Source organism: Ursus maritimus, unplaced genomic scaffold (assembly GCF_017311325.1).
Source record: "Ursus maritimus isolate PB19 unplaced genomic scaffold, ASM1731132v1 scaffold_3, whole genome shotgun sequence".
NCBI classification, from domain to species: Eukaryota; Metazoa; Chordata; class Mammalia; order Carnivora; family Ursidae; genus Ursus; species Ursus maritimus.
This window is the reverse complement of record NW_024425563.1, coordinates 41343000-41360446: the sequence shown is the minus strand read 5'-3', so window position 1 is coordinate 41360446 and position 17447 is coordinate 41343000. Positions and strand designations below refer to the sequence as shown.

General features: G+C 34.7%; 1 protein-coding gene across 1 annotated transcript in view; it reads right to left on the bottom strand.

Annotated features, from left to right (window-relative positions):
- DPY19L2 (dpy-19 like 2) overlaps positions 1–17447 on the bottom strand; it is an 83835-nt gene that overhangs the window by 51139 nt on the left and 15249 nt on the right. Inside the window, exons 5-9 of the mRNA XM_040644110.1 lie at positions 12835–12955; positions 9932–10025; positions 6467–6524; positions 4551–4642; positions 3046–3145 (exon numbers count right to left, since the gene is read on the bottom strand). Of these exons, the coding sequence (XP_040500044.1) occupies positions 3046–3145; positions 4551–4642; positions 6467–6524; positions 9932–10025; positions 12835–12955 (465 nt within the window). The remainder of the gene's footprint in view (positions 1–3045; positions 3146–4550; positions 4643–6466; positions 6525–9931; positions 10026–12834; positions 12956–17447) is intronic.

The window sequence follows — 17447 nt, the reverse complement described above, 5'->3', positions numbered from 1 at the left end:
CATAGAAATGGAAAGAATGTTTAACAATTGTGCACATCATAATACTGCATCAAAATATTTAAAGAATTTGCAGAACTGAAAGTAGACATAGACAAATCAAATGTTAAAGTGGAAGATTTTCAGAGTAATCTAGGAAAACTAGATTCCTCTTCTAGTAACTGAAATAAACAAAAATAGTAGATATCTAAATAATTTGAATAGCACAATTAACGGACTTTGCCTAATTAACACATGTAGGACTATATACCTAAAAATATAAAATACCCAATCTTTTAAAATGTATCAAAAATAGAAAATTGAGTGTACTCTATTATCCAACTGCTTTCCTATATAAGGGAACAAATCTAATGAAACATCGGTAAAATCTCTAAAAGTCTATGTAATATTTTTAAAGGAAATTAAACAAGAACTAAATAAACAGATATATATCACGTTCTGTGGTCAAAAGACACAAAATTTCAAAGATCTCAAAAAAAAATTTTACTGAAATGAAGCTTTTCTTCAAAATGAAAAGGAAAAGAATATGTATGGAACCTCCTGCGATTTAATCTATATTTGGGGGGTGTGGGGGGAAACAAGTCTAGAACACAGGTTTTAAGAAGCATTAGGAGGAAAAAAATGGGAGTTGCTTTCTGCTTGTCTCCTGTTGAGTCCAGCTCATTTAATAGAATAGTTACAGTTGTTAAAAGGAGGTTCATAAATCCACCTTGTGAGGAAAATTAATCTTGACGCTAATTATGAAAAATGTGTTATACAGGTACTTATGCAGGAAAGCAATTAGATAACAGAGTACACTCAACTAATTATAGTTTCACAAAGGTACAGAAATATTCTTCAAATGGATATTTCTTTTATTAATGCTTCGTGAAAGCTGAAAGCATTTTAGCAAGGAAATAAGATAATATAGCCAAGTGTATAACCTTCAATAGAGAAGAGTTCAAAGGCCTTAGAGATGCAACAAAAATAAATTGGAAAGTGCTGGAGCTCTGCAATTGGACAGACTTTATTTTAATTTAATCTTTGAGCCTCTGTGTCTTTATCTGTAATATCCATCTGACTGGACTCCTTGAGGATTAAATGAAATAAACTCTAATACCAAAGTCTAGCATATGTTAGTCTCCCTTTCTTTCCTCTCATAGACCAATATTGTTAGGATATCCGAGTCTAGACCACCTTTCTTAAGTATCAGAAATAAGCTTTGGCAGAGAGAAAAACTTCATGGGTGAAAATTCTGCTCAGTTGCTGAAATGTTGTTATTTGAATTGCTGGTTGAAGAGAGAACCCTCTCATTTAGATACAAGCAACAGAGTCAACATTCTGCTGTGAAACTGTAGAAAATGGATTTCTCTTCTTCCCTCCAGATGAAGGTTTCATCATGATCCTGCAGATACTAGCCTCAAGGTGAGTAGGTCTGAGGATGGGTAAAATTTTTTTTCCAGGAAACAAAAAAGAGTTTTGAATCAATTCAGGCCTTGGACCAATTTTGTTCCTGAAATCAAGGATGAGTGCATTCTGCACTGAAAACATAAAATTGAAATGGAACATAAAACTCTTCTGTAAGCTTTTAATTCTCTGTTACCTATACGTAAAATTTAACGTAAGATGGACCCTGAAGGCATTACGTTAAGTGAGGTAAGTCAGACAGAGAAAGACAGATACTATGGTATCACTTACACGTGAAATCTAAAAAAGCCTAACTTGTAAAAACGAAGAGTAGAATTGTGGTGATGAGGGGCTAAGGGGTGGAGGGATAAGAGAAACCTCAGACAGAGGGTACAATTTGCAACTAGAACATGGTAAGTTCTAGAGATCTAACACACAGCATAGTGATTATATTCAATGCTGTATTATACCCGTCAAAGTTGCTTAGAGACTAAATTTTAAATGCTCTCACCACAAAAAAAGAAATAATAATTATGTAAACATAATAGATATGTTTAACACTAAGGTGGTAATCATATTGAAATATAATAATGTTATACCAAATCAACATATTGTATACCTTAAACTTACAAAATATTACTTATCAATTATATCTCAATAATGAAAGAAAAAAGACAAAAAAAAAACAAACAAAGTCTAGCACATGTTTTGAATGGAGAGAAAATCATTAAAGCAATATCAAAATTACCCAAACAACTGCTTGAAACAGTCTCATCAGCACCACCGAATTAATAAATGTGCTTGCAAGGAAGTGATGCACATTAGAAATCCATGTTGGCATGTGCAAATAATCAAAAGCACAGACTATTCTGTGTTACAACCTGGAAGGGCCAACTATAAGGAAGTAAACCAGAGAGAATACTTTAAACATGCAGCACCTATTAAGTTGAGGTTATAATTTAATTTTTGTAGATAACTAGCAGCACAAGCCTTCTTGGCACAGTTTCTCACTGCCAATAGAGAACATTATTATTATCAGTGTTGGTTAGTCATGTGGACAGGAGTTCAAACATAAAATTTGGGTATTATGAAATTTCATCAAAATCAACCTTTTACTACTTCCCCAGCTCAGTTTCTTGCCATTAGTTACTTAGTTGTTTGGGAAACAGGATATGGCCTCAAATTCACTCAAGTAATGTCATGCTTGAAGCTCTGAGAAATGGTGTCCGGTAAGATTCTGCTCTTCAGACAAAGAGCCAACAGTTAGCTAGATTAGAAGCAGATACCCCTTACCATGAAGAGTAGGATTGGCCCTTACCATGTTGTGTAGCTTGGCATCCAAAATGATTCCTAAGATAAAAGGAAAATCTACAGGCAAATTTATAGACATCATCTCAAATACAAACAAGAAAAACTGTGAATTAAAATAATAGGAAAAAGTCTTTTGCATGTTGATCATTAAGATCTGCCTAACTAAACCAATACATTAATAGAATATAGATTTACATAATTTTTTCAAAAATCATACATGTATGTAAACTTTATAATTATTCCACATTTTGAAAATCTATTAGGGCAGAAACATAATGACATTATAAAACTTCTATAAAAACAACCAAGTACATCTTGCATTCAACTTAAATTAGTTTAAAATCATCTTACCTGTGTAAAAAGTATAAACTGAGCAAACTGCCAGGGAAGCATAAAAGCAACATTGGAAAGACAGAGTGCAGTAAAATGCCTTCTATTATTGTTCGAGGTCCTTAACAGAGAGAATTGATACCAATAAGTTTTACCATAAAAGCAGCCTATCACTAAACAGAAAAGCTAACTGAAAAATGATGAAATCTAATGACCCCTTACCTTTGATGTAAGATAAAATATAGTTAAATTTAAAAGCCCATTAAAAAGAAGTGAAAATACCCGGGTTATAAAAATGCTTAGCATAAAACAATCTTAATTAGAGCTTTAAATATTATATCTAGTTTATCGATAAATAAAATACTTTAAACATAAAAGTTTATTTTCCTTTCACTATGCATGATACTAGAAATTTAATACTCCAGCAATGTGGTCAGAAAATGGAGTGTGAATTGACCCTGCATATCTCAAAATATGTAGCCTATACAAGCAGCAACAGTTTTACGTACCACTGCTTTTAGATTCCAAAAAGCAATGAAGATAAGTGTAAGTATTGGTGCAATATTAACAACTATGAGAACATTGTAAAGAAAAAAATTAAACCAATGACTGAAAAAGAATTCTAAACCGCAGTTATAAACTACTGTATGTTGAAGTTTAAACTGTCCAGTCTGCAATTAGATGTGTCAGTAACCAACACCTTTTACCACAGATGGTTTTAGTTATCTCTTAAAATATGAAAAAAGAAATGTAAACATTTTATGTAAATAATAAAACTGTAGGGGCGCTTGGGTGGCTCAGTTGTTAAGCATCTGCCTTTGGCTCAGGGCGTGATCCTGGCGTTCTGGGATCAAGCCCCACATCAGGCTCCTCTGCTGGGAGCCTGCTTCTTCCTCTCCTACTCCCCCTGCTTGTGTTCCCTCTCTCGCTGGCTGTCTCTATCTCTCAAATGAATAAATAAAATCTTTAAAAAATAAAAAATAATAATAATAATAAAACTGTAGCTGTTCTTTTTTATAAAAGTTGTATTTGATTTTGATAAATTCTTATACTATGGTATCTAAATTTTCAAAAACAAAATTTTAAATGTTTGTATCGTTTAGTAATATTATCACAAAATATATTAAGTTCTCAGTTACCTTATATTTACCAAACAAAGGTGACTTTTGGCTAAGCTACAGAGTATACAGCATATGTACTCAAAGCTACAATCCTAAATGTCAGAGTTAACACATTTCATTCCATGAAACCCCTGACTGGTCAGATTAAAATCACTTCCAAAAATTGGAAAATAAACCATCTTTCTAGGAATTTAGATTACGTAAAACCTGTAGTCTAGACTCTTAAGTGGAAAGCAATTTTTTACATAGTAATTTTAGATTATTTTCTCAACTGGATACTCTATTTTTAAAGTAACTAAAAATAAAAGGAAAACTAAATTTGATAATTATAACTTAATAGGTTGAAGTATATTTTAAGAACTTGACTTATAATTTAATTAGATTTATTTTATAGATAAAAATTACCTGAGAATCAAAGTCAAAATGCACATCTGAAGTACAAGAAATGGATATGAAAAACTTTCCCGGAGAGGTGGTGTCCACATTACACGAGTAGCCTGAAATCAATAAAATACTTTCTTCGCTTTATGTTCCATCACAATAAATATAACTCTAAAAATCATGAGTAGGCTGGTTTTAATAATTCTAATACTAGGCTCATTAATTTCTGAATGGCTGGGACAGTTTCTAAGTTTCTGGAGCTCTCTTAACGGGCATACAGGCATTAGAGAGCCATTAACTAGCAAATCCAGAAAGCAAGTAAAACATAAGATGCCAATCATAAGAAAACCTAAAGGACAAACTGAAAAACCAGATCCACATTCCAGCTCTATAGTGAGGACCCTGGCATCTCAGGGCTTTGGCATGTATGCATGCCCAGAAAAAATCTAACCAAGTGTCACGGAGGACATTCACAAACACCAAGAGAGTTTATACATAACAAGTTTAATGAGTATAGACACACACTACAAGTAATTAAGATTGTCTCTGAATTTGTGAAATATACCTTTAAAAGAGTTAACTGTAAATTTTGAAAAACACCTGGAAGTATTTGGAAATCACTAATGTGATTCATAAATGAAAGTATTGACATTTTGTATAGGCTTTAAAACTATTTTTAAGACATGAGTGAGAATATTTAAGTTTTATATCAAGAATTCTAAAATTCTAGAAAGAATCGAAAGTCTTATTAACTCTTATTACTCCTCTTCCAAGAAACCAAAACTAAACTTTAAAAGATGGATTATGGTATGTACAAGAAAGTCAATTCATCTGGAATACTCAGAGAAAATGTTCTGTCTTTACATGAACACATTGGTAAATGACAATGCATTTATTTAACTTTATGTATTTATTTATGTATAATTTTTATGATTCTTGTCTGATTTTCTAAAATTCACCAATTATTTACCTTTCCTAGTAGAAATGGATAAAAACTTCAACCCTACATAACCCATGCCACAACATATTACATATTTTGTTTCCAAAAGCTAGCAGTCATGTTCTCCCACTTTTCACTGTCACATCTTAGCAACAAACAGAATCTAGCACAAGTTACATGCTCAGTATATTGTTAAATGTATCTAACATATTCTTTTTTTTTTAAAAAAAAGATTTTATTTATTTTACAGAGAGAGAGACAGCCAGTGAGAGAGGAAACACAAGCAGGGGGAGTGGGAGAGGAAGAAGCAGGCTCATAGCGGAGGAGCCCGATGTCGGGCTCGATCCCATAACGCCAGGATCACGCCCTGAGCCGAAGGCAGACGCTTAACCACTGTGCCACCCAGGCGCCCCTATCTAACATATTCTAAATAAGTTTCTATGAGCTCTTTGTAGGTGGATTATATCTCATTGGACTGAGTTAGTCAATTTCTATTCTGAATTCAGCATTTCGTGTAATTAAAAAGCAGCATGATGTAATAGAAGGAAGCAAGGTTTTAGAGCCAGACAGATGGAAAATGGGAAGCCCAGTTTCACCAGGTATTGAACGTGGAATCTTGTATAAGTAACATAACCACTATAAATTTCAATTGTATCTTCTACTATGAGGATAATAACCGCTTTTCATAAAAGTGTGGTAAGAGTAAATGAGATAATGTTTATATAAAGTACCTGAACTCAAATACAGTATTTCCTTTCTCAACAAAATAGAGTATTTGGTTTTTCTACAAAATATAGGGACACTAAAAATCGGGCAAGATATTTCACATCATAAATTATAATTATGTAAAAATGTGGATAAACATGATTAAAATATAAATATTAACATAAAATATTGCAAAGTCCTAAATAACATGCAATTATATATTGTTTTGACGAATATATTTCCTTGTTCCTATACAGCCCCTTCTATCTTAAAAATTATTTTCTAGAAAACAAACCTCTCCATGGTTGAAAAAGTAGCATAATACTGTAATTAGACCTCCAAGTTGAGTCCCACTGTTAAAAAAAAAAGAGTATATATTAATAATTCATAAAAATATACTGGGTTTTTTATGAAATTATCTTAGAATTTAAAGTCATATTTAAAATGCTATCGTACTAAACCATATAAAATAATGCAAAAATCTCAAAAGTATGCATGGAATGTTTTAATCTTGAATGTACAAGTATACAAAGTATACCTATGAAGTAATCTGTATTTTATAATTTGTTGTATTTAAAATATTTTCTAAATAAAATAAATAAGACGTGAACATAAAAATTTTTAACAGGGAGGCCAGCATTTCAAAGTCTATATTGCATTCCTCAAATTTTCTGGAGGCCAGTTTTTGTTTTTGAAATTGGATTTCAGTGACTGAGAGACAAAGACAAGAGCCCAGAAGTTTCACTTAGCAGTGATTTTGGTTTTTTTTTTTTGTTTTTTTTTGTTTTTTTTTTTGTTTTTTAAAGATTTTATTTATTTATTTGACAGAGATAGAGACAGCCAGCGAGAGAGGGAACACAAGCAGGGGGAGTGGGAGAAGAAGAAGCAGGCTCATGGCGGAGGAGCCCGATGTGGGGCTCGATCCCAGAACACCGGGATCACGCCCTGAGCCGAAGGCAGACGCTTAACCGCTGTGCCACCCAGGCGCCCCACTTAGCAGTGATTTTGAACGGTCTGAATTACTGCAAACACTCTTTGGTTGAGTCCCAAAGAAACAACAATGCAGAATTCAAAACTCAGATCCTGAATGGCAGATAATCATCAAAGATTAAGAACAATTTCTTAAAGTTGCCTTTTCTTTGTATGTTGTCATCAATGTATCCACAGCTTCACATTTGGAAGACAATAAATACCACATGAATGGTGGAAGAACAGAAGAAATGAGCTCAAAACAAGCAAAGCTAATGGGGAGTGATTTACCCTTAATAAATTTTCACTAAAGGAAACCCAAAGGATGCCTTTGAAAAGAAAGAAATTGCGAGCAGGGAGGTGTGAGCAGCAGAGAAACTGCAGCCTACAAGGTAGGATCATGTGGCTATAAACCTAAGCAAGATTTGACAACATAAACACCAATCGGGGTGCCTGCTGTGGACGGGTAATAGAGGCACGAAACTATGATAATAATTATAAGATGTGAGGGGCTGTTTTTGAAGCAAAGTGTCCTAAAATTCTTTGTATTGATCAGAGGAAGGGGAAAAATCTCAATTAATTTTGGACTTGATAAAGTCAGATATGCATGTTACCATTTATTGTTAACCACAAAAAGAATAGAAATGCAAAATTTCTATTCTTCCTTCCAAGTTAGGGCCAACAGGGGAGAGTGGCCAAGGTAAGAAATATATAATTCACCCCCAATTCCCATTTCTTTTGTTTATCATATGCCATCACTTCCAATCTCCTCACAGTTTTGGTGACACTTTTACAGCCAACATTTGTTATATCTACATATCCTTCTCAAAGACTGGAGTGTAATAATGTATTTGATATTACAGAACTGTGTAACCAATTTAGAGAAGACCATCTCCTCCTGAGCTCTCCCAATGAAAAACATTAATTTTAAAAAAAATTTAGTCTTGTGTAACCTTTTCCATATTTAAAAAAAGCACAATATGAGCGAATTTCAAAAACAGAACATTTTTTTAAAGATTTTATTTTATTTATTTGACAGAGAGAGAGACACCCAGTGAGAAAGGTCAGGGGGAGTGGGAGAGGCAGAAGCAGGCTCCCAGCAGAGCAGGGAGCCCAATACAGGGCTCGATCCCAGAACTCTGAGATCATGACCTGAGCCAAAGGCAGACGCTTAAGGACTGAGCCACCCAGGCGTCCCCCAAAAATAGAACATTTTATTTTAAAGATTTATTTATTTATCTGACAAAGATAGACAGCCAGTGAGAGAGGGAACACAAGCAGGGGGAGTGGGAGAGGAAAAAGTAGGCTCCCAGCAGAGGAGCCCCATGTGGGACTCGATCCCTGAACGCCGGGATCACGCCCTGAGCTGAAAGCAGACGCCTAATGACTGTGCTACCCAGGCGCCCCCCAAAAATAGAACATTTTAAAGCCTGCCAACATAAAAGTAATTCTTTTCCCTCAAAATACTGATGAGTATATATTTTCCTATAAAGCATACATTAAAAAGTATATAAAATTTTCTAGTTCCTAGAACAATTATAAAGTGAACATACTTGTAACTAAAAGCATAGTATCATTGGAGTAGAAAGCTGATCACACCCTGAGTCCCCACTCAACACCCCTTCAGACAGCCACTATCCTGACTTTTGTGATTATTAACATAACCACATCTATACACATATTGATACTATGATTTAATCTGCTCTTAAACTTTATACAAATGGAAGTTGCATCTTTTAAGTTTGCGCTTACCTTCATTCATTCAACACTATTATTTGTAAGAATTGTCCATTTTGATGTGTGTAGCTATAGCTCATTCTCAATATTGTATAGTATTCCACTGTATTAATGAACTGTAATGTGTACATTTCTCTGTTGTTAGACATTTGTTTTGTTTTCAGTTTTCAGCTATTACAAACAATACTGTTATAGTCTTGTATATACTTCCTGGTGTACACGTACAAAGTTTCTTAGGCGTATGTATATAGATAGAATAACTGGCACACAATGTTACATTAATTTCAGGCATACAATATAATGATTCAACATCTCTATACATTATGCTATGCTCAAAAGTGTAGCTACCACCTGTCACAAGATGACTGCAGCAGCTCCAGGTATCACACTTAAGTTTAAAAGCAGGAGACAGAGAAGGGGCTGTTGAAATCTAGCCTTCTGTGAAAAAGACAAATGCTTTTCTAGGTGTAAAAAAGACTGATTTCACCATATTTTTCACTGGAAAAACTAGCTCATATGGCTATCCCAAGAAGCAATGGAGAGCGGGAAACAAAATACATGATTGTCGTAATTAACTTCAACATATCACCTGAGACTGGACAACAGCTACTCCAACCCAAATTGTGGTACTATTAACAAGAAAAATAGGCTATCATATATGAGTGTCTGCTAAGTGATACACATTTTCTTTTACTCCTTTATTAATTTCACAGGTACAGACATTAAAATTAGAAATACCCTGCCACTAATGCCAACCAAAGATTCCTCTAATATTATAATACTTCTACATATCATCTAGAAGTATTCTCATTAAAAACTTTGTTAAGGAATCAATTAGTTTTAAAAAATCCCCACAAGGATAAAAGAGAGTCCTTTAAGATAGTTTAATGACAGCTCTAGTTGCTGGTTGCGTGATACTACCTAAGTTTCTGAAAAAAATAAACTTATAAAATTTCCTATTAATCAATCTCATACTTATCCTTTTCATTTAATCAGAGAATGTCAGCCAGTCCTTATAAGCCCACTGAAAGGTCTTTTAATACAGTAATCTTACCTCAGGTATGCACCATATATGAAGAACAATCCCATCATTACTCCATTTAAAATAAAAATCACAGCAACATAAAAGCAAGCAGGGTCTCCCAATCCTTTAAAAAGACACAGATTATTCAGTATTTAATGAATAAACGACTATAAAGCAATTGGGCATAATTATCTCAGTGCTTTGTAATCAAAGGCTCCTGAACTTGCTGAAAACATTTGCTCTTCAGATTGCTGCTCTATTTAATAGTTATGTGAGTACTTTCCCCTTACATGAGGTATTATTATACTGCAATGATTAGCTGGTGCTTCACTTTGTTTAGGTGATGCTGCTATTGTTCAGTATCTAGAACTCTCTGTGGAGTCACTGCATGCATTACCGGAGAAAAACCACTGCATTGTTTTTATCCTTTGCTAGGCTCTAGGATGAGTAAGACATGGCCCTTGACTTCAAGCAGCACCTTTAGTTTATACGAGATGACCTAGTTATTTGATCCATTACTATGTACAGACAAAACCTTAATTCCTAATATATCCCATGTATAAACAATGTGTGTGTGTGTGTGTGTGTGTGTGTGTATAAGCACACATATAGTCTATTAGGTGCTGTACAATCATCACATATAATTCTCAGATCCATGAAATTAGTAAGAAAATACTCTCATTACTAACAGAACATAGAAAACTTAAATAGCTTGCCAAAAGTTATTTAGCTATAACTGATGGAGCCAAGATCTGAAGGCTGGCTTTTCTGATTCCTTCTACTTCTATGACCATTCCTTCTCAGTCTGTTGTAATAACTTCCTCCGTTATACACCACCCCTCTTCACTGTTGGATCACCTTAGGTTCTGTCATAGGCCCTCTTCCTTTCTCAGTCTGCATATTCTCCGTAAGGAAATTCTTTCTTTTAATATTTTTACTTATTTATTTAAATTCAATTAGTTAACACATAGTGTGTCATTAATTTCAGATGTAGAGTTCAGTAATTCATCAGTTGCATATAACACCCAGTGTTTATTACATCATGTGCCTTCGTTAACGTCCATCACCGAGGTACCCCATCCCTCCCCCAGAAACCCTCAGTTAGTTTCCTATATTTAAGAGTCTTTTATGTTTGGTTTGTCTCCCTCTCTGATTTTGTCTTATTTTATTTTTCCCTCCCTTCCTCTGATCCTCAGATCAGGTTTTGTTTCTTAAATTCTACATACGATAATTGTTTTTCTCCGATTGACTTATTTTGCTCAGCATAATACCCTCCAGTTCCATCCATGTTGATGTAAATGGAAGATTTCATCCTTTTGATAGCTGAGTAATATTCCACCATACATGTGTGTGTATGTATATATATACACATATATATGTATGTATATATATATACCACGTCTTCTTTATCCATTCATCTGTCGATGGACATCTGGGCTCTTTCCATAGTTTGGCTATTGTGGACATTGCTGCTATAAACATTGGGGTGCAGGTGCCCCTTCAGATCACGACGTTTGTATCCTTTGGGTAAATATTTAGTAGTGCAATTGCTGGTCATAGGGTAGCTCTATTTTTAACTTCTTGAGGAACATCCATACTATCTTCCAGAGTAGCGGTACCAGTTTGCATTCCCACGAGCAGCGTAAGAGGGTTCCCCTTTCTCCATATCCTCGTCAACATTTGTTGTTTCCTGACTTGTTAATTTTAACCACTCTCCACAGTGTAGGGATAGCGGGAACATAACTCAATATCATAAAAGCCATATATGAAAAGCCCACAGCATATATCATTCTCAATGGGGAAAAACTGAGAACTTTTCCCCCAAGGTCAGGAACACGATAGGGATGTCCACTCTCACCACTGCTGTTCAACATAGTACTAGAAGTCCTAGCCTCAGCAATCAGACAACAGAAGAAATAAAAGGGATCCGAATCAGCAAAGAAGAAGTAAAACTCTCTCTCTTTGCAGATGACACGGTACTTTATGTGGAAAACCCAAAAGACTCCACCCAAAAACTGCTAGGTCTCATACAGGAATCCTTAAGAAAATTCTTACACTTCCAAGCTCCAATGATCATCTATATACAGATGACTCCAAGTTTATATTCAGACCAGAACTTTCTTCTTCCTATATGTATCCAGGCAGGTAGCCACTTGACATCTCCACTTTGAGGTCTCCGAGGTACTTCAAACTACTGTAGCAATGCAAACCTGATACTTTCAAAATGTATTTACCATTCGAAGAAACTCAATTATTTAAGCCAGAAACCAGTGTTACATAACTTCACTCTCCTTCCTCTATCCCATCAATCGATTACCAAATCTTGTCAATTCTGTTTCCAAAATCTCCCAAATATCTGCATTTCCCAGTTATCTGTCCTGCAATCAAGGGCTGAGAGCATAAGTCTCTTCTCTGGCATCACTGAACCCACTTTTGTCCTTTACTAATATTTTTTCCATATAACTGGCAAAATAATGTTCTTAAAATGCTAACTTGCTAGAATTCTTCAATGAATAAAGTATAAAATCCTTAGCCAGAAAGTGGCCTTTTGTTTTCTGACTCTTGCTTACATTCCCAGCATCGTTTCACACCATTTTTCCCTCTTTCTCTCTCTGCACACAGAAGTCTAGCCTGCTTTCAGTTTTCTCTCACCTTGGGACTTCTGAATATTCTGGTTCCTATTTTTGAAACACTTCTCCCTTACTCTTAACCTTAGCAACCTCATTTTCTTATTTGTAATATCCATCGCAATTGTTAACTACTAATGCCCTTTTTATGTGTAAACTCTGTGAGAGTGAGGTTCATGTCTACCTGGGTCATCTTGATCCCAAGAGCAAATACTAACCTATCACTTCGTGACAACTTAATGAATATCCTATATGCACATATATACAATTAATGACAACACAGCAGCATTTTAGAAAGAAACATGCCTTCACAACTTTGAACTTCATTTAAAGGTTCTACTCTGGTGACGTTCCAGCAGGTCTTAGCTTCTAGCCCAAATAAATTCATTATTCCCACAAATGTGCGATACCAGAAGGCTATAATCACCTACAAAGACAAAAACAAAAAGAGATGATGGAAGAAAATATCCTATTTTCATAATAATAACTTTTCCAAAATACTATTTTATGATGGTTTCCTTTGACATTATAAACTTTGATAAATTTAAATAATTTCACTTGGAAAACAGTCATTTTAAAATTATACATATATACACAATAAACTAAAGTTATCTATTACTAATTAGCAAACATCTACATAACAAAATTTGTTATGATCACCATCTCTGTAATATGTTCCTGAGATCAATTCTACAACATAAATAACAGTAGCAATAAAATAAGTAAATAGCATATAAAATACTATGGTGATTAATTGGAAAATACAATGGTTTACAGGAATATTTCATAACATTTCATTTACTGAATTTATTTGCTTCATAGCCTAAAAAATATAAAACCAACTGCATATGGAATAGTAGCTCCTGTGCTCATTAAAACTTTGACCAAGCAGGTTTAATTAACCAGTTCTTCCCATTCTGCAACCAATTTGTGAAGTTTATTTATTTTTTAAAAGATTTTATTTATTTATTTGACAGAGATAGAGACAGCCAGCGAGAGAGGGAACACAAGCAGGGGAGTGGGAGAGGAAGAAGCAGGCTCATAGCAGAGGAGCCTGATGTGGGGCTCGATCCAATAACTCCGGGATCATGCCCTGAGCTGAAGACAGACGCTTAACGACCGCGCCACCCAGGTGCCCCAATTTGTTAAGTTTAGAGACAAGGGGAAAGAACCACCATAGAAAACTACAAACAAAATGCTCATGCCTGGGAGATTTTTTTTTTGAAAAACAATTTATAGATTTGGGAAAAACAATGCAAGATCATTGGGAAAGGAATAAAAAGATAAAGAGTTCAAAGTGAAAGTGAAAACCACCCAGAGCTAACTATTTTTAATATTCTGGTGATCATTATCATATGGTTTCACTCATTTATGGAACATAAGAAATAGCAGGGAGATCGGTAGGAGAAGGAAGGGAAGAATGAAGCGGGGCTAACAGAAGGGGGAATGAACCACGAGAGACTATGGACTGTGGGAAACAAACTGAAGGCTTCAGATGGGAGTGGGGTGGGGGAATGGGATAGGCCGGTTACGGGTATTAAGGAGGGCACATATTGCATGGAGCACTGGGTGTTATACACAAACAATGAAGCATGGAACACTACATCAAAAACTAATGATGTACTGTATGGTGACTAACATAATAAAAAATTTTTAAAAAAATAAAAAAATATATTCTGGTGATCATCCCTCTAGTCTCCCCCTTGGTATATAAAAACATGTAGCTAGATCCAGTATTCTATAATATTATATAAGATGTTAATGTAATACACATCACCAAACATCATAAACATCTTTCCATATACAAAAAGTATAAATTATTTTATTATTTTATCACTTACTTTATAAACCTGACCTTATACAAAAAAATTGTAATATATATTCTCGTGTATTTATCATCCACGTACAAGAACTTACCATATTAAATGTATGTGCTAAATCTAGAATTATATTCCTTTCTGGGAGATAGCTTGATATAATAAGAAAGCACTGCTTTAAAGTCAGAATTGAACTTAAATTCTGAATCTGCAAGTTATGGTTTGATATCCTGAAGTAAATCCTTCAACCTCTGAACCTTGGCCATCTCATCTCTAAAATGATGTTAATAATAACCATCTTGCAGGAGTGATGGGGGATTAAAGCTTACATGCTGGCATATAGTTAAGCATTAAATGCTTTGCCTTTTCAAAATATATTATTCCAAGCTTAACATTTTTAGCTTTGTGTGAGAAATTAATCTTCTTATGAATACAAAAGGTATGGACATTCATTTCAACATTGAAGTACCATATAAGGTTGCAAGCATATCTAGATCTTCTCCGTACTGTATCTATGCAATGTGAAATAAGACTGAATGATTCCTTGTTGCCTCATCCTTTATGATACTATCTACATTATCATGATTACTTTTTCATAACATCAAGGAGACTGAAAACTGCTGATTATTCAATATCTTTGAATAAGTAAAAAAAAAAAATTAGCCAATGTCTTAGAGAACATACTATTAGAAATTAATGGAACAAGAAACAGTAATTTTACTAAAGTTCTAAAAATAACCCTAAAACTAGTGTAATAAGCTAAATCCTCATCTTATATGCACAGAGTAAGTCAACATTAACTAAAATTGAAGATTCAAGAAATCTGTTGTCTTTTAATTTTTGCACTTACACTAGTCATAGAGATAATCATCAGAAGAAATAAGAACAGAAGAGTGTTTCTGAAGAGTAAGCTGGGATGTAAGCTGGGATGCAGAAAACAGTTTCTTCCATCTTAGATCTTAGGTCTATACTATACAATTATTACTACTGAAAATTACATTGAAAAATACTTACAGAAATAAAAAAAGGGGGGGAACCTCAGTGGCTCAGTCGTTTATGCATCTGACTCTTGATTTCGGCTCAGGTCATGAACTCAGGGTCATGAGATCAAGCCCCACATCAGGCTCCACATTGGGCGCAGAGCCTGCTTAAGATGTTCTCTCTCCCTCTCGCCTCTTCCCCCCACCTCTTTTTTCCCCTCTCTAAAAAAAAGGAAAAAACATCTGGGAAACCCCCAACTACTTGGAAATTAAACAGAATACCAAATATCCAATAATCAAAGAGAAAAATGATGTGGGAAATCTGAAAATAACTCGAACAGAACAAAAATGAAAAACAATATATAAATAGTTAAATAAAATGAATTTCTGCTTTGGGGAAGATGGAGTAGATGTATTTTCTGCTATTTCTCCTGGGAATTATATAAATCAAACATAAGAAGACCCTGAAAGTTAGAGAGAAGGCAAACTACCTAGGGATCTTAGGACCCAAGGAACAACATGGTGATGAACTTCCTGGACTTTCATTTTGTCTCATTTTCTCAGACTTGGAGTTAAAGAGCCTGACAACCAGAAACACCATTGGCTGCAGACACAAAAAAAGACTAAAAGCCTGTTCTCTCTAGCTAAAGGATCAAGAAAGTGGCAGCCTAGGAAAACATAAAAATTTTATAAACAATAATCTCTCTCCTCACCCAAATACCACAGAAAACAACAGCAACAACAAAAACAGATAGGTCCCACCCCCACCAACAGAGGTCAAATTGGGAACCTAGACTTCAACCTTCCCTAAGCTTTTAACAAGTCATCTCAAGTCACCCACTAAGATGTTGTAAGAGAAAGCCAAGTAGGAAGCTCTCTCTCCCCATGGTGTCAGTACAGACCATGTGAAGAGCCTGGACATCTACCCCAACTAGCAATAAGTCATTCTTCCCCCTCCCCAGTGTGGTAATGTCAGAGGAGGCCTAGTGAGGAGTCAGGCCTTTCACTACCACCCAGGGGTAACAAGGCTAGCCACACCATGGTGTCTGCAGAAATCAGAGCTGGTCAGAACTCTGATCCCACTCAAAGGTAATGAGGAATACTTCTACCTTGAGGTCAACAGAGGCCAGGAGAGAAACCTGCACTTGACACCCATCTGGCAATAATAAGATGGCAGATGTCCTCATTCCTTTGCTGGAGTGATGCGAAAGAAAGCCAGCTAAAACTAATGTTTAAATAAGATCCAGTTTCATAAAATAATGTTCAAATGTCCATCCACTAATGGGCACTGATGTCCAATATGATGAAACTCTCTCATCATATCAAGAACCATAAGGATCTCAGACTGAATGAAAAAAAACAAGAGATTTCAACAATGAGATGACAAGAATATTAGAATAATTGCTCCAATGAGAAATTATGAATGTGCTAGGAACAAATAAAAACCCAGAAAGTCTCAGGAAAGAAACAGACGCTATGAAAGAAACAAACAAAAACTTCAGAACTGAAAAATACAATAACCAAAACTAAAACTCAATGGATGAGCTTAACAGCTGAATGAAGGGATAGAGGAAAATAATCCATGAACTCGCAAAGAAATAGAAATTGCTCAATCTGGGCAACAGAGAAAAAACAGATCTAAAAAAAAAAAAAAAAGAACTTTTCCTAGGGAACCTCTAGGACTATAAGATCTAACATTTGTTATCACTGAAGTCTTGGAAAGAGAAAAGAAAGAAGAAACCAAAGATAAACAAAACAAAAATAGGATAAAACAAAAGAAATCCACACCAACACATATCACACTTTTGAAAACTTTCAAACATCATACTTCTGAACACTTGTGAAAATTAAAAAAAAAAAAAAAGATAGATAAATAGATAAAGAACAACAAGGAAGAAAAAAAATCTTACCTAAAGGAGAAAAACAATTCAATTGACAATATATAGATTTTTCATCAGAAACCATGAAAGGCCAGAATGAAGTAGCACCTTTATCAAATGCTGAAAGAAAAAACTGTCAACCTAGAATCCTATATCCAGCAAAAAAAAAAAAAAAATAGCCTTCAAGAATTAAAGGAAATTTGACATGAAGGATGAAACAAAACTAGTAAAGTATGTTGCTA